The sequence below is a fragment of the Perca fluviatilis genome, chromosome 3 (assembly GCF_010015445.1).
Source record: "Perca fluviatilis chromosome 3, GENO_Pfluv_1.0, whole genome shotgun sequence".
In the NCBI taxonomy this organism is placed as follows: Eukaryota; Metazoa; Chordata; class Actinopteri; order Perciformes; family Percidae; genus Perca; species Perca fluviatilis.
This window is the reverse complement of record NC_053114.1, coordinates 31,341,715-31,360,089: the sequence shown is the minus strand read 5'-3', so window position 1 is coordinate 31,360,089 and position 18,375 is coordinate 31,341,715. Positions and strand designations below refer to the sequence as shown.

The 18,375-nt window shown below is 41.3% G+C and overlaps 1 protein-coding gene across 2 annotated transcripts; it reads right to left on the bottom strand.

Annotated features, from left to right (window-relative positions):
- Nucleotides 1–956: 956 nt before the first annotated feature.
- On the bottom strand, nt 957–18,310 carry kctd3 (potassium channel tetramerization domain containing 3). Of its 2 annotated transcripts, none has more exons than XM_039794698.1 (19): nt 17,749–18,310; nt 16,883–16,936; nt 15,626–15,671; nt 15,139–15,212; nt 14,965–15,023; nt 14,025–14,105; nt 13,674–13,832; nt 12,765–12,855; nt 10,507–10,697; nt 10,237–10,352; nt 9,856–9,943; nt 9,376–9,492; nt 8,987–9,157; nt 7,858–8,013; nt 7,273–7,369; nt 6,894–7,087; nt 6,574–6,712; nt 6,211–6,333; nt 957–5,316 (listed from the first exon to the last, which is right to left on the bottom strand). In XM_039794698.1, exons 2-19 carry the CDS (start codon nt 16,909–16,911, stop codon nt 4,734–4,736), a joined length of 2,514 nt encoding a protein of 837 aa, XP_039650632.1. In that variant the 5' UTR covers nt 16,912–16,936; nt 17,749–18,310; the 3' UTR covers nt 957–4,733. The 2 variants fall into 2 exon arrangements, with proteins under 2 accessions (XP_039650632.1, XP_039650631.1); XM_039794697.1 differs by having other exon boundaries at nt 17,881–18,310.
- Nucleotides 18,311–18,375: the final 65 nt, after the last annotated feature.

Genomic DNA, 18,375 nt, shown 5'->3' with positions numbered 1-18,375 from the left:
GTTTAATTATGTGTGTGTGTGTGTGTGTGTGTGTGTGTGTGTGTGTGTGTGTGTGTGTGTGTGTGTGTGTGTGTGTGTGTGTGTGTGTGTGTGTGTGTGTGTGTGTGTGTGTCATGGTGATCGAGCTGAAGATCAAATGTTCTTTTCTGCTGATTTAGTAAAACACAGATGTGCCATCAGCTGTATAGAGACTTGGTTACCACACGCAAACACACAGAGGGCCGGTATCTCCATCAAAAGCAGCAGTAATTTAATTGTGCTCCTGTGTCCCTTAAGGGAACATCAAGGCAAGTTTGAAATTAACAAACTGGCAGTAACAACCGTGCCCTCGCTCAAGGACAGCAGTCTGACAAGGGCACTTCTAAAACATTCACAGCCACATTCACAGCTATTGTCACCCACGGAGGGAGGGAGAGGTTGTGAAAAGAGAGCTAGTTGAGTGATTGTAAGGGACAGTATGGCCCTGAGCTACACACACACACACACACACACACACACAGGGTTTTATTAAACTCATAAATCACAATGACGACAGACGGCGTCTCAGAGAGGAGACTGTCTGAACGGGAAGGTTAGTGAAATGAAAGCGCTGGGGACTCACACACACACACACACACACACACACACACACACACACACACACACCTCTGTGACGCTCAAACAAAACAAAATTTGTGGACTTTGGCAGGTTATCCACACAAACCATGTGCTAAAAACTCTGACTGGCAGCATTTGTTTCAGCCTGTTTTTCCCCTTTACAGTCTAGTTTTAAAGGTTAAACTGCAAATGAAGTTTAAACTTTGTAATAATACTGAATTGAAGGATCTCCTGTAAACAGCCTGTTTGCTCTGTTCTTCAAATTAACTTTTTCAATATATATATTTATACGACAATACAACTTTATTTCATCACTGTCAAATTACCTCTTAATTTCCTGAGAAAATAGAGGAAACATGTTTAGTTTTGAGAGGTTTTAGTGAACACAGTTGTAGATTAAATTGAACATGAACATTGAGGCTCTGAAATGTTCAATGTTAACATATTTGTCATATGTGTCAGCACTGTAAATAATATTACAACAAAATGCAGCATTTTCTAACACACACAATGTAAAACAATGACGTACAGGGCAGTTTAAACAAACATGATTTCCTTTTAGCTCACTATCATCTGGCTGTAATATAATGTAAACATAGCCAGAGAGGAACTGGGGGACAAGAGATAAGGACAGACAGATTTTAGAAGACAGACAAACAGTAATGTGCTGAAATACACTTTGAACTTTATATGTTTTAATATAAAATAAACACTAGCAATTTACTTAAATATTAGTCTTAATAGTGCAAGTGCAAATGCAGTTAGGTCCAATAGCATGGTGATATCAATATAGGCATTATATGATTATCAACAATATGTAATGAACAACAGTGTAAGTATCGACACATAACATAACACACACCAATGCATCCACATTAGGATTTTGTTTTGAATATGTCTGTCTACTTTTCATAGAGTTAATAAGTGTATAAATTGTACATCTTTGTACAGGCAGGGACCACATGGTCAGTTCATCTGTTGATGTGGAAATGATAAGCAATGTGCTTAAAAAAAAGAGGTTATATAGCTGCTGGATTTGGCAAATTATAATTAACATTTCAGGACATTCTTTCTTGCTCCTTTTACATTTTTCTATCATTACAATTTTTTTTTTACAGTTGTCCCCACAATGATTACAAAAAAGTACCGTAGATCACGAGCTTGCTTGGTTTCTTTAAGTTATCCCAAACAAACAGCTAGTGGAAATCTCACAGGGGATCTGATGGGTTCAAGCAGTAAACAAGCAGGTTTAGTTCACAAAATGACTATGCTAATTACGGTTGCTGCCATTTCACTTCCAGCTGTCCTTTTAGACCTTCACAACTATATCATAACCAAGATGGACCTTTTCATCTATATCAAGATTATGTACAATAGATGTTGATAATTTAATATGTACTGTAATGCCCATCGATTCAAGTGACCACTCACAAAATCTGATTTGGCCTGGTGTAAATCTATCATTAGACAGTTCTAGCCAAAGCCAGAGTGGACAGGTCCGTTATGTGGCTCCACAGTCTTCACAAGCCTTTGGTCAGAATCCTATTCAATGACAACACACAAACAGGCTGATAACTGTCAAACAAGTTAAATAAGGCACTGCAACAGTCATCCAAAACAAAACACATTAAAATCTGTTTCAACGGGAGTAAAGTGATGTAGTGTACCAGGCCCTTGTATTGAGTGTAGTTATATTGTGATACTGTAAACGAAATAAGATATAAATAATAATAATAAGTGTGATCTTGTACAGGCACCACTGTGAAAAAACAGACTAAATTTAGACCGGAACACAAATTGTTTTTCCTTATTTCTAGCGGTCTGAACAGTAAAATTAGAAAAATTACCATATTATTTCTCTCTGTTTAGACATCAAGGAAAAGGTCATATACTGTATATACCACAAAGCAAAAAGAACAGATGTTGTTGTATATTTGATTTGCCGTAACTGTTAGTCTAAATGTGATCTTTTTGATGAATCAATCTCCACAAAAAAAAACCATAAAGCTGTCCTCAAACTGTAAGCTTCCAGCGCTGTGCCACTAATTTGTTTTCAAATTCACATTTAGAAATGTTTTATGAAAATTGCTCAAATTGCTGTGTTGGATTATAAAGACATTTTGGCTTGTCATAGCAGGTCAAGCACCAGTGTAATTGATAAAAGACTGCATTCCATTTAGCTGAGCTAGTTCCAGGGTCCTGGTTTTGTGCATGCTGGCTCACTTTCATGGTTTACTGGGACACTTGATAGAAACGAGCCCATCACTAATGAAAGTTTTCACCTGTGCTTTTCCTTCTATGACAAGTCAAAATGACTGCACTGAAAGGTCAATGCACTGCATGTCACATGTTGCAGGGAGGCTGTAATGCTACTGTTAGCATAAGTTAATATTGCAAATTGCCTGGAACTTGTAAAGTTACATTTCAAATAGCCAGCTGTAGTGAAAAGCAGGGACCTGTTCACATGAGGATTATTTGTTGTTGCAGGCCAACATCCCTGTGTAACACATACTATTTATCAATCCTGAAGCCTTCATGTGAAAATCACAGTGTAGCTCTTCGGGCATCTTAACTCCACCGTTGCATAGTCCAGGACGGTTTGAAAATCACAATTTTTGACGAAGATTTGGATCGTCCAATAAGGCAGGCCTGCTTGGGTCTTTTGGTGAATGGTTGTAATGATATACAAATATGTATATAATTGATATTTTGTGGGGATTTAGCCTCTCCACATGCAAATGTTCCACTAAAACAAGTTCCCTCCTGACACTAGTTCAAGGGCACTGTCACTGCACCCTGGGCTTAGCGCCACCCAAGATGATTGTGATTGGTTTCAAGAAATACAAACAAGCCAGAGCGTTTTTTTTCCCCTATTGCAGAATGATAAAAAGGTCTGGCAATGCGGGACTAGTGTTCAAGTAGCTGCCAATGTTCTGGTAGGGCAACATGTTTAAGTTATGTTAAAGAAGCCATTCACGGAACGACAGGTTGTACATATTGTCAGAGACACGCCACATCATACTGAGTTTTTAAAAGGGGCCTAATCCTTCCAAATCTAGTCAATAATTGTTTGGTCAATCACCAAAAATGGCAACCTTTTTCTGTTTTATATCATTGTAATTTGAATGTTTTTGTAATGGGTATTTTTTTTTATTTATGATGAAAATTATAGTTTGTTGTTAGTTTTCTGTTCAAAGCTCAAATGATTTAGGTCAGGTTCTGAACAAATTCCTACCAGACTATAAGTCAATAAAAAAAAACTTCAGATATCTGATAAAAGTACAAACTGTGCCATTGTTAATTCCATTTTGCTTCCATTATCTGTTTAAGGGTCTCACAAGATAAAGCGCTCCTTAGATAGTGTTTTAAATCCTTTTTTGTTTTACTAGTAGTGTGCTTTTGTGCTTGATTTTGATTTTGATGAACCTTGATTCAAGCTACACTTTAGTGGCCTAACACCTGCTTGTGCTTCAACCAAACAGGCAGTAACAACACGCCTGTTCCTGTAGTTATTGTATTGTTTGTTAAGATGTAGCTTGAACACACAGGGAGAGAAACCAATTTCAGCAGTTCTCTTATTAGACTAACTGAGCTGGCAAATTGCTTTCAGATTTTTAGCTGAAAGTGCAAACCTCATCACCCGTCATCTGTTACACCAAAAGCCATCTGAGATAGTCGGAGGTCCAGTTGTGCCCAGCAGATTTTACAAGTGTGATAAAAATTGAAATCCCTTAAAACATCAAAACCCAAATGCATTCATGGCCTGGTTGAGATGACATGCTGTTGCTGTTGGGATGTTGCAACTGCTTCGTCATGTCAGATAGATTTTGCCTTTAAAAGTATGACACCAATGTTTGAGTTCCACTGACTTAAAAAAAAAAAAGGTGTATCGTTTAAATAAAAGTTTGTCAGCGTAGAAAGCAAACCTGTCCTGAGACAGACTCATTAAAGCATGGTAGCATATTGTGTGGAGTCCCAAAACTAGAAGGTCATTTATCCAGTTACATCATAAGCTACACCTGAAAAAGCCACATTCCTCCTCTGCTGTGATATCCAGAACTCCACATGTGCCTACAGGATGCCTCTACAAGATGATTCCTCTGACTGGGATGGAAAGAAAAGGGTGGTGGGCACTGTCACAGGCTGCTGTCCTGATTGGACAGCTCAGGGGCCAGCTTCCTGTGTCGCGGTGAGGTGGAGGAAGACACTTTGGTCGGGGAGGGGGAGCCGTTGGCAGATGAGTCGCTGCCACCACCTTCAGATCCAGAGGGCACAGAAGAGAGGTGGGGGACTGGAGGAGCTTTCTTCCTCCCCAGAAAGCCTCCTTCTAGTACTCCCCTCTTCCTCACACCTCCCTCCACCTTCACCCCCTCTCCCCCTGATCCCATACCCTCTCCTTCCTCTGGGTTTGGGTGCACCTTCCGCCTAACGTCGCCTCTGGGAATCGGGCTGTCAGGCGGCTGTCGTAGAGACTCTTGACCGCCTTCTGTCTTCACCCCGGAAACATCAGCACTCGTAATAGCTCCGATAATTGTGTTAGAGCTTGAACTGGCTGTTCGACAAGCCCAGAACTCCATAGCTGTGGCTCTCCGCTCGCTGTCGTCAGGCCCAAAGTCACAGAGCGAACGGCGGACATCAAGGGTCTGGCTGGGGCCCTGTGTGGACGCCTGACCAGTGCTGTCCAGGACACCTCGACTCAGGCTGAAGTTCTGGAAGTCTCTATGGAAAGACAGATGGATGGAGTCAGTTACATGTGGATAGATAAATAAACAAAATGCAGACAAGGACAACTCAGCATTTTCCGAGCATACATGCAAATAGCATGATTAGATTATTATCAGAATGGCACGCAGGGAGGCTGTATTTCAAAACCAGGTGCTAATGGTCCTCACTCCTGGCTCTGGAGAGCCACAGCACTGTGTATTTCCCATCACACTAATCAGGTGTGGGTAGAGCATGGAAAGGTGAAAAAGTGCTCGGGCTCTTCAGGACCAGGAGCACCACTGTAATGGTCAAGTCAAGAAATTTACAAAAATAATCCTCCCTTAGCTCTCATGGTTTTAAGATATCCATCTGAGATTTCTGCCACCACCACAATACAAGAGAGGTAAATAGGTTGTTGCGGGGACTATTTCTTCAATAGATAGGTAGGATTGTTGTGTTCTGCTCCAGCAGAGCGCAGGACTCCGGCTGGACAAGGGAAGGCAGAATCTGTTTGCATCGGTGATGCCTGGTGCTCAAACGTAGTCAAAGTTGATACAATGTTTCCCTGTTGTTGATTTTTTTATGTTAAGATGGCGTCCATATTATCTGCGCAGATAATTCACCAGTTTTGTTGCTGCTGTTTCCTCCTAAAGCAAATTAAAAAAATGCACTACAGGAATGCACTACTGTTTTTGGTTTGTTTTTCTTGTGTAGCATAAAGGGACTGCAACTGCATTTTGTTGTGCAAACCTGTGTTTTACAATGACAATAAAATGAACATGCGCAAACAATACCAAAATGCTCTGCATAGCTGTATACCACTGGGGGTCAGTGAGAAAATGTGTGTTTTGTAATATAGGTGAAGCGACCCTTTAATGTATCTGCACAGTATGACAAATATTATTTCACCTGTAGCTGTGGAAGGACTCAGTTCGTCGTGCGCGGGCCAGCAGGGGGCTCGCTCTGTAGGGTCGCACAGCTCCGTAAGTAGGCTGGCTCTCAGGAATGGGCTCCTGGGCCTGTAACTGCAGACTGATATAAATGGAAGACAGTCAGTGAAAGACATTTTCACAACACACAAAGTAGATTAGTTGACAACCACTGTTATTTATTGTGATTATGGTATTGAGACAGACAGCTCCTTATTTTGTGTATAAATGTATGTACGGATGTATCTGTAGTGGCCGAGAGTTAGGAAGGTGAAGGGTTGTCTTTAATGTGGTGTGTATGGTGTGTGTATATATGTGTGTGTGTGTGAACTTTCTCTCTAACCTTGAGCAGGACTCTCTGAGGCGTGTGTGATGCAGCATGGAGGGGGCGGGGCTAATATTTGGTGTAGCACAGCGGGAGGTGCTCAGGTCGCACTGGTCCAACAGCTGCAGCAGCTCCTCCTCTGTAGGCCCACCTGCATCTGTCAAACGCAAGGGCAGCTTCAGAACACACACAAATCCAGAATTTCATCAAAGAAAATTATTACTTTTAATCCTAGATCTACTCTATAACCAGAATATTTTTTGTAGGGGAGTAAAAACAGCCGTATACATTTTTTCTTACATTACTGCTCTTGGTCCTATCTTTCTCTATCTCCTCACCCTCTCTCTTCCTCTCCTCTCCTTTGTTAGCGGTGTCCATGGCAGTGGTCAGGTCCCACATTTGGATGCTGCCGTTGCCATGGCCAGTGAACAGATAGCGCCGAGGTCGCGACCCCATCCGGCTCGAACCCTCACACTCCCGCACCATGAAGCAAGAGATGGTGGTCACATCCACTGACTGCACTTCACAGATCCTGAAAAACAGACATGCAAACAGAAGTACTAGAAGCCTCCAGATAAATTGAATAACAGTAAGAAATAAAGAAACTTAGTGAGCTGAAGCATCCTCCCTCCTCCCAGTTAATAAAAGACAAAGTTAGATAAACATCAGAGGAGCAAAGGTAAAAGAGAAAGACAGATGGAGAATATTATACAGTACCTCTTTCCAGTAGATGAGAGCCTCACAAACAGTTTGTTGGTGATGGGGATCACCTTCTGTATGAAAACCTGCTGATCGTCTCTGTCTCCAAATGGACCTGAGAGCAGAAAACACAATCGGTCTCTACCTGCCACCCAACATCTCGATTCAGCAAGACCACCACGAAATACTGTTACAAAACATTTAAGTACAACATTTTGGAAAGAAAACAGCCCTTAATTTGTCCTATTTAGAAAGTTAATTGACCACTTTTGTGTTAAGGCAATGTACCGGATCTTTGATCAAGTTGCAATTAAAAACTGGTAGCAGTCTAATTCATGTCACCACTATTTAGTGTGTGTCAAGGCTGTCACAGCTCATAACACACATATCTGCACATAGAGCACCTGCTATCTACTGAATTTGTATGCAAAGATAAGATCCATCTGTTACTACAAATGTCAATCCCAAATGTGCACCTCTTTTGCAAGGGCAGTATCAGACAATCTCTCCCTTCCTCCTTATAAATGCATCTATCCTTCCCTCATATTAATCCATCTTGCCTTCTTCTTTTATTTACCGATCTTGTCTTCTTAACTATCTCACCAATATCATTCCCAGAGCCGTAGCTCCCGTGGCTCTCCGTCTCCTCCAGGGACAGTATTTTGAAGGAAGCCAGAGGGGTGGAGCCTGGCTGGGTGGAGATCATCCCTCTGAACCGGGTCACCGTCCACGTCCGAACGTGGTTGTTGTCCGCACACACTGACACACACAGAAAAACAACACAAGATCTCAATCACAGGTATACACCCAGGTACGTAACATAAAACACAATGAACAAGAGATGATTGATGTGTCAACAGTCTGCACTTTTAGGGCCCTATTTTAACGATCTAAACGCACAGCGTGAAGCGCCTGGTGCAGGTGCGTTTAGGGCGTGTACGGATCCACTTTTGCTAGTTTAACGGCGGAAAAAAGGGTCTGTGTTTCAGGCGCATGGTTCAAAAGGGTTGTACTTAGTGTCTTAATTAATCATAGGTGTGTTTTAGGCGTAACATGCACTAAACCAATCAGGGTGTCATCCCCCATTCCCTTTAAAAGCCAGGCATGTTTGTACCTTGGCGCATTGCTATTATGATGGCGGATTTGCTAAGCAGGAAGGAGAGATTTTCAGGAGAAGAAACTGATCTGCTCGTGCGTGAAGTGAAAGCGCGCAAGCAGATCATATCATAATACTATTTCACATTGTAATATTTTTAATCTTTTGCATGTTTGTGTGCTGCTGTGCGTCTCTGTGTGTGTAACACGCATAGTGTGCGCACGCTGTGCACGAGCCTAGGTGCATTTTACTAATGCGCTGTTAAAATAACAATGAAATGCTGCGTTATTGACCTTAGATGAGGTTTTTGTTGGTCAATGGTGCGATCACTTTCCACTGCCTCAAGATACGCCAAGAATGCACCTGAACACACCTCCCTGTAAGACCAGCATGCCCATGGGTGCACAGATAGGCGCAGGTGCATTTGCTATTTAAACGACGTGGGCACTGGACAGGAAATTGACAACTGCGTCTGTCTCAAACTAGAAAACACACTTGCGTTGGGCTTTGCGCTGCGCCGGGTGCAAGATAGGGCCCTTATCGTTGCCTTGTATATTCCTCTGTTACCCACTCCAGTTCCCTCTAACAACAGAGAAACTGTTTGTCTAACCCTCCTACCTGTTACACCTTCCTCACCTGATACCAGATGTTTCTCTGACAGCATAATCTTTGTCACCGGGCTCCTGTGCACAGTGAATGTCTGAAAGAGCTGGGGGCCCGATCCCACTGTCTCTGGGTGTTGCACGATCACTCTTACTGCACCGCTGCTAGTCCCGTAGGCTATCTCTATCCAGTTCCCACTCACACCTGAAAGACCAGCGAGAGGGAGGGGAGGACAGAAAGACACAACACAAATACACACAGACAGAACGTTTTAATGTCAGGTCAGTAACTGTGACCCTGTCAGTTTATATCCCAGGAGGTGAAAGTGAAGGAGGAAAAATCAGAGCTAAATATGAAAAGGAAAACACAGACAATTATATGCAGGAATAACTCTTTTTAGGTTTATTTTCTGGTGTACTGACTGGTTTTAGGTGTGAGGTAGACAGACAGAGCAGTGATGGCATCATTTGAAGGGTCATGATAAAGCTCTGTCACTAGAAGATCATTATCCTTCATCCTCAGTGGAAACTTTTGCATGTCTGAAAAGAAGAAGACAAAATGTTAATGTGTTGATGTTTGCAAGCATTTTATGAAATCTAGATCCAGTATCGAATCCTTGAATTGACTCAAAATTATTTTTGGTGCAAAGAAAATCACCAAGGTGCTTTTAAAAGTATTTATAAGCAACAGCCACACAAAATCCCTTAACTAACTTTCCAAACATCCAATAAACTGAGTGGCAGACAGAAGATAGGAAACCCTGTGTGTGTGTGTGTGTGTGTGTGTGTGTGTGTGTGTGTGTGTGTGTGTGTGTGTGTGTGTGTGTGTGTGTGTGCGCGGGCGCACATGTGTGTGTATGTGTGTGTGCACATGTGTGTGTGTGTGTGTGTATAAACATGTACCTATGTAGTAGATAGACCCATTGTTGCAACCCAGTAAAAGGAAGGATCCTGCTGTGTCACAACTGGTAATAGGAACCACATCTTGAACCTTGAACATATACACACAAAAAAGTGAACTCACAATCAGTACAGTGTTATTCTGTGAAGTCACTGTCTCTCAATTGAAAGCACACAAACTGTACATTCATTACGAATGCTCATTAAGGCCCCATAACCTTACTATAATGTTCACTAACTAAGTAAAACACAAATGTGGAGGAGAATCACAGACACTCACCACTCCTCGATTATCTCTCTATGTCTCACCCATACAAACACAAACTCAAATACACACACACACACAAACACACACACGCACGTACACACACACCGCCCTCCTACCTGCCAGTGCTGTGTGACAGCATTCCATACCCCAACCTTCCCTGTATGGCTTGTAGCCACCAGCTGGTTCCCAATGAAGAACAAATCATCCACAGGTACACCGAGACTGAATACACCTGGGGTGGTGGGAAGAGGTAGGAGTTAGTGTGAATTTGCGAGCTGGAGGGAAAGTGGGTGGAGAGTGAAGGCTGAGTAACAGAGATGGCAGGAAGTCAAAGGGGTCACATATCAGCAAGGTGGTCCACAGACACAAACATACTCGCTGTATACCTATCTCATTTCCACTGCCTCCATCTTGGATGCTCCAGAGGATAATGTTGCTTTCAGAGGCGGCGGCCACCATCTTGTCCTTGTCTCCATGCGGGCCACCCACCACCTTAGCGTTAAGCGCGATGCGTTCAATGGTCCAGTCAAGGTAGGGGGAGGAAAACACCTGCTGCCATCCAGAAGATTCCTTTATCCTGTAGCGAGATCACACACACAGGCAAACATTTACCTCTGCTTTTACAATATTCTTACCCAAAGGATTAGCCGTCATACAGTGTTATGAACTAATTTAAAAAAAAGTTGGACATGGGTAGGCTAAAAAAAGACTTCATTACCACCTTTATTACATGCTTACGTTTTCACAATGCTTAAAGAGTTTGTAAAACAACAGATATAAACTAAATAACATTTTGTTCTCAACTTGTCTGAATAAAGATAAATAGTTCAGTAATTTGACTGAACATGTATAGTGCCCTTGAAGTATTCGTCCTCTGAACGTTTCGACCTTTTGCCACATTTCAGGCCTCAAACATAAAGATATAAAACTGTAATTTTTGTGAAGAATCAACAACAAGTGGGTCCCAATTATGAAGTGGAACAAAATTCATTGGCTATTTCAAACTTTTTTAACAAATAAAAACTGAAAAAGTGGGGTTGCAGCAAAATTATTCAGCCCCTTTACTTTCAGTGCAGCAAACTCTCTCTAGAAGTTCAGTGAGGATCTCTGAATGATCCAATGTTGACCTAAATGACTAATGATGATAAATAGAATCCAGCTGTGTGTAATCAAGTCTCCGTATAAATGCACCTGCTCTGTGATAGTCTCAGAGGTCTGTGTAAAGCGCAGAGAGCATCATGAAGAACAAGGAACACACCAGGCAGGTCCGAGATACTGTTGTGGAAGTTTAAAGCCGGATTTGGATACAAAAAGATTTCCCAAGCTTTAAACATCCCAAGGAGCACTGTGCAAGCGATAATATTGAAATGGAAGGAGTATCAGACCACTACAAATCTGAAAGACGGGCGTCCCTCTAAACTTTCAGCTCATACAAGGAGAAGACTGATCAGAGATGCAGCCAAGAGGCCCATGATCACTCTGGATGAACTGCAGAGATCTACAGCTGAGGTGGGAGACTCTGTCCATAGGACAACAATCAGTCGTATACTGCACAAATCTGGCCTTTATTGAGAGCGGCAAGAAGAAAGCCATTTCTTAAAGATATCCATAAAAAGTGTCGTTTTAAAGTTTGCCAAAAGCCACCTGGGAGACACACCAAACATGTGGAAGAAGGTGCTGTGGTCAGATGAAACCAAAATCAAACTTTTGGCAACAATGCAAAAAACGCTATGTTTGGCGAAAAAAACAACACAGCTCATCACCCTGAACACACCATCCCCACTGTCAAACATGGTGGTGGCAGCATCATGGTTTGGGCGCGCTTTTCTTCAGCAGGGACAGGGAAGATGGTTAAAATTGATGGGAAGATGGATGGAGCCAAATACAGGACCATTCTGGAAGAAAACCTGATGGAGTCTGCAAAAGACCTGAGACTGGGACGGAGATTTGTCTTCCAACAAGACAATGATCCAAAACATAAAGCAAAATCTACAATGGAATGGTTCACAAATAAACATATCCAGGTGTTAGAATGGCCAAGTCAAAGTCCAGACCTGAATCCAATCGAGAATCTGTGGAAAGAACTGAAAACTGCTGTTCACAAACGCTCTCCATCCAACCTCACTGAGCTCGAGCGTGTTTTCCAAGGAGGAATGGGCAAAAATGTCAGTCTCGATGTGCAAAACTGATAGAGACATACCCCAAGCGACTTACAGCTGTAATTGCAGCAAAAGGTGGCGCTACAAAGTATTAACTTAAGGGGGCTGAATAATTTTGCACGCCCAATATTTCAGTTTTTATTTGTTTAAAAGGTTTGAAATATCCAATAAATTTCGTTCCACTTCATGATTGTGTCCCACTTGTTGTTGATTCTTCACAAAAAATTACAGTTTTATATCTTTATGTTTGAGGACTGAAATGTGGTAAAAGGTCGAAAAGTTCAAGGCAGCCGAATACTTTCGCGCAAGGCAACTGTATAGAGCCAAAGATAACAGCTGGTGCACTGGCACAGGTATAGAAGCATTCAGTGAAAGATTTGAGACACAACAGATAACGATTCCATCTTGCCATCCTTATCCTTAATAATTTAATGTCTCCCTCCGCCTAAGAACTATAGAGTGGATGAGAAATGTGGCAGTATTACCTGTAGCAGATAACAAAGTGTGCGTAAGCTGCCACAATCCAGTTGTGGTGTCCCGCTATAATCAGCACCTTCCTAGGGTCAACCACAGGACCTGCGCAAACACACACAACATACAAATAAACACACTACTTATGTAGCCTGCTAATCAGACTGAATTTCCCTTTTGTTTTCACTTCATTATTTGTCATTATCTGAATTGCTGAATAAAATAGTAACGTGTGCAGTGATTCAAAGGTCTAGAACCAGCCAGGGATCAGTAACGTTTACTTCAAATTATCGCATGACATAAAACACCCATCAAAAAAATCTCTTTGCATCAGTCCAGAGCACATACACTCTTTGTTTATTGCAGCTAACTATATTCTCTGATGTCATCCTCAACAAAGAGCAGGCCGATGGGAAACTAGGCTACCTCAGTCAGCGCACTAAAAGGATGTGTCAGGTCACATTAGCTCCAGCATTAATGCACACTCACAGAAACACACCCACATGTGGACAAGCATAAACGATACATGTACTATACTCTCCTACTGTCACACATAAACAGATGTGGCACACATATAAGCATATGTAGAAAAACATAAGACACTCAGACATAAGCAGTATGAATGCTAGAGTACATGCAGTAGTCGTACATTCTGTGAATGACAGGCAGAATGCAGACAGTGTAGCAGAGTCACTGTCAAAATAAGATTCTTTTTTTTTTTTTGCCAAATTTGTTGCTTGCTTTTTTATGCTTAGGTGAAGATTTCTGCTGAGATGGATTTCTGGCACCACAACAGCTGTAAGCATATATATATATATATATATATATATATATATATATATATATATATAAAATCGACTGATTATCACTATTTATTTTTTTACATTCAGACACACTTCATAAGGCTGCTCCAGGTTACTCACCCAGTTTGTGGTTGTCGTCTGTTCCAGGTGAGCCAGAGAGGGAAGGGTGAGGAGGGGGACCAACACGGGTGAAGCCCTCTGCTCCACTTGGACCCGGCCGCTCATCAGAGGAGGGGCCAGAGGCTGCTGAGGCAGGGCTTGACTTACGGGCAGGGATGGCTGTCAACGAAAAATAGACAATTATAAATAGAAATTTGTGCAGATTTGTATTGGTATAGTAGTCTGTGTCCTAAAAACAGATTGTTATCTTCCTGCAACTGTTTTTGGAACATCAGTTGAATATTCTGATCGCAGTTAATTGGTTCTCTATTTTAAGTTAATTTTCTGTATCACTCTGTTTCATGTGTTTACCTGGGGGTGGTAGGTAACCATGGAAGAGAACGCTACCGCACGACGAGCGGTCCAGTTCCTCACACAGCAGCAGGCGCCGCACTGCACACATGCACATACACACGCAGGTACACACACAAACACACACACACACACACACACACACAAACTGCAATGAGCCCATGATGACCAGAGTAACATGATAGATATGTTTTTAAGATTAAGTGACTACTTATTTAATTACTGTAAAACATAACAATTAGGAGAATGTAATGGATGATTTATTTTTAGATGCTGATACATAGTATATTGTTATATTATTTTGTAATTGATGGATATTATCATAAATTGTCTTTTTGCTCTGTGGATTTTAAACCTCATAATCTATTTCTTCTATTTTGCATTGTCTTTATTAATTTTGACAAAGGTTTTGTTATTGTTGGGTTATAAAGTTCAAGACTAATTATCCATGAGTTGGAGCAATCCACTGTAATTTATATTGTATGTAATAACATTGCATTGTATCATACATTATTTATTGCTATGCATATTATGATTTTAAGCAGGTGATCAGTTTTCACAAAAGTAAATTTCCCATTGAAGTACAGACGATACAGGGAAGTTACAAACACTGAAACAGGAAGTAAAACAACATTAGAGTACATGGAACTAAGACTAATAAGGTTTTGACCTTGGTCAAGTTGTATTTGCATTTGATGTTACAGGACAGGACAATATTTCCCTTTAACGACAGTTCACCTGTACCCAAAAAACCCAGATGTTCAGCCTTTATGTAGTACCTGGTGATGTTGTACACATGTATGCATTGGCTACAGAACAAACTTTATATCAGGCAGGTGCATTATGAGGTTTCCATAATGTCTATTTAATGTATCACTATTTGTGCTAATACAAGGCTGCTACTTCCATTTCCTCCCCAAACCTCTGTTAAGCAACACACCTAAAGGAGTTATCCCGTAAAACTCTGCTTCATGTCGCAGGATGCTGATGTTGACACCCCTACAGAGAAAGAAGCAGCAGAAGTATTCAGTAAGGCCCTGCTTATAACTCAACATAATGTCTTCCTAAAATAAACTTTCAGGGATATTTTCTGAATGGTGTCGTAACTCCTTACCGCAAGTCCAATTCTTTGGTTCGGAGGAAATTCAAAATTGGTGCGAAAGCTGTAGGGTCTCTGTCAATAAATATCTGGAAGTGGAGGAATATATATTATGAAGCAAATGCAGGTCTTAAACAACCCCTATAAGAAAAGCAATTGTTTACAATCACCAAGGGACACTACTTTCTGATGTTGAAAGTCATTGAAAAATAATTGAGATTAATCTGTAATTTAAAATAAGCATTAGTTGTAGCCCTACACAATACAGTACAGTATCTAACAATAGGAAAGTGGATGGAATTTAATGATGAAACATTGAATGTGGGCCACAGAATATGTCTAATATGGTCTCAAATGGTATAATATAATATCTTATGTCTTCTTGAGCATACACATATAGTCCTACAAATGTCATGTCCTATCTGCTGGAAGACAATTTTCAGATGTTGCCTGCAGATATTGTTCTAGTTTTGGAATAAGAAGCAACAAAGGCTATACTCACAGCTCCAGTTTCATCCCGAAGAGTGGATATCCTTCCACTCAGCAAACTGGAAAACACACAAACAAACACACACACACACACACACACACACACACACACACACACACACACACACACACACACACACACACGCACGAGTGCTCCAGTTAACCCAAGGACTTCTCCATTTCCATTTACTAGCAGTGTTACCACTACAGTTTGCACAGTGACTCTTTGCTTACTCTGAACAACAGATTAGTAAGTACTGCATCAGCATGTGTTGCAAGTGTGTATTAGGAATGACTTTATATCGACTTCACACTGAAGACAGCTGAGGGCAGAGAGACTGACAGGCAGGCAGACAGACAGACAGGTGCACTGGCAGACAGACTGACAGGCATTTAGCACTACTTGGTCAGCTGTTGTCAAACTGTGAGCTCAGTCCAGTGTTTGAGTTTGTTCCAACTGTGGTATTTGCCCAGCCCCAATGTAGCTGTTTCAGTTTAACACTGAGTTACCCTCACACCAAAATAACTCACTAGATACATGTGAAAAACACCCATGTATGCTAAAACATATATATATATATTTAGTCCATATATTGTGATGACAGTTTTCAAAACCCCAACAATCTTAAAATAAGGGATGACTGTCACAGAGTTCCCATTAAATATTGGCTGAAGACAAGACTTTTGTCTCGCTAAATAACAAACAAAAGATACATTTAAAAAAATAAAGCAGCTGACTTGATTTGCTACCTTCTTCCAATCATAGCGGACTGTAATTGTAATCCATTTTTGCATTATCAGAATGGTATAAGTATGAAGCAAGACAGAGACGAGATAATGGAACACCGCTACTTAACATTAATTATGTAGTACGAATGTAGTTTTACCATGATGCAAAAGCACCATAGCACGCTCACTGAGTCTTTGACCTGTTTCTGGTAGAATTCCTACATGCTGTAACAATAGTACTACTAGTACAGTCTAATTAGCCTAATTTCATGGGGCGTCTAGACATGTTAAATTTACTCCATTTGAGTCCCATGTTAGTCAGGTTTAAGCCTGCTTTGAGATATGTACAGAACACTAACTGTGGCTATGCAGACACATTCAGTTCCTTTTATTTTCATACACAGCAGAATAATCCTCATAGTGTATACTCTGACACTGCTAATACTCATTCTTCAAATATCTAATCTTGCAAAGACAGTCCAGATCGATTCCATGCATCATCTGCATCAGAGAGTCCAAATGCTGACAACGTTAAACCAACCTCGAGAAGAAAGAGTCTGGAATCCACATCAGAGTCTGTCTGGAGGTGCTGAACCTAAAGTATAAAAAACACAATAACACATTTATTACATACACTCTCTGAAGGAAAATGTAGGGTCACTGCAGTCAAAGGCATGCCATTTATTGAATTGCCTTGCTGAGGAAATTCACTACATCAAAATGCCACAATGTAGATGTAGTGTGTGTGTGTGTGTGTGTGTGTGTGTGTGTGTGTGTGTGTGTGTGTGTGTGTGTGTGCACGCGTGCGTGTGAGAGAGAGCGAGAGAGAGAGAGAGATGTAAAACATTCAATGAAACAAGGAACATTTATTTTAACAAGTTCAACTCTGTAATCTCAGATTTCAAAGAACTGAATGACCTCTCAAAATTAAAAATACTCCTGGGAGAAGGAGACAGGGCCTATCTTGCTGCCCAATACAGAATGTACCAACATGCCTCAACCTGAGGAACAGTGAATGACCGCACACACACACACACACACACACACACACACACACACACACACACACGCGCGCACACACACACACACACACACACACACACACACACACACACACACACACACACACACACACACACACACAAACACACTATATATATACATATATATATATATATATATACTTATATATAAAATAATATATTTTATATTACTGCTTATTGTGTACTGTCCAAATATTTGAACTTGTATTTTGATGCTTTGGCAACAGTTATTAAAACTTGAATGTCAATATAGCCCCTTTGAATTGAATAAAATTAAAGATAGAGAGAGAGAGAGAGAGAGAGAGAGAGAGAGAGAGAGAGAGAGAGAGAGAGAGAGAGAGAGGTTAATGATAAAGTGCACAACCTGGTGTATCTACTTCAGCTACATCCATGGCAGCTTGGCCATGCAGATATCATCATACGCGTACGTAGCCAGAGCTCAAATTTCCAAAATGATGACCATCATCTGCCGGGCTGTCCTGTTGACGAAGCTTACCTTGTCCCACCGACGTTTAACTGGATGATCTCTCCCATCCCAGGCGTTAAGTTGTTACCATTCGTAGCCATGATGACCGAGCCGACGTGTTGTTGTACGGAAAAAGTCACTGTTCCGTTCTAACTGTTACTGTCACGAGAGCTAGCTTGCTAAGGCTTCTCTCTCTCTAGCCTCTAGCTCTGCCGATGTCTCGACTCTCCAGCCTCACAACCTCTCCCTCGTCCCACCTTCCATAAAATATCCCTTATATGCGACCTATACGGACGGCGTCGGTATCGTTAAGCCTCCGCATAGTGGGCGAAGAGAGACAGGGGTCTTTTTATCCAAAAAGCAACCACACAAGAATTCCTTTATTGCTTGTTTGCATCACTGCCTTGCATGTAAATCGTGGATAACATCTTGCGCAGAATATTAGCAACGTGAAACAGCTGCACAACCCTTCTACAAGCGAGGAGAGAGTGTTCACCTCTGACAACTTCCGTTTTCGCTTAAGAT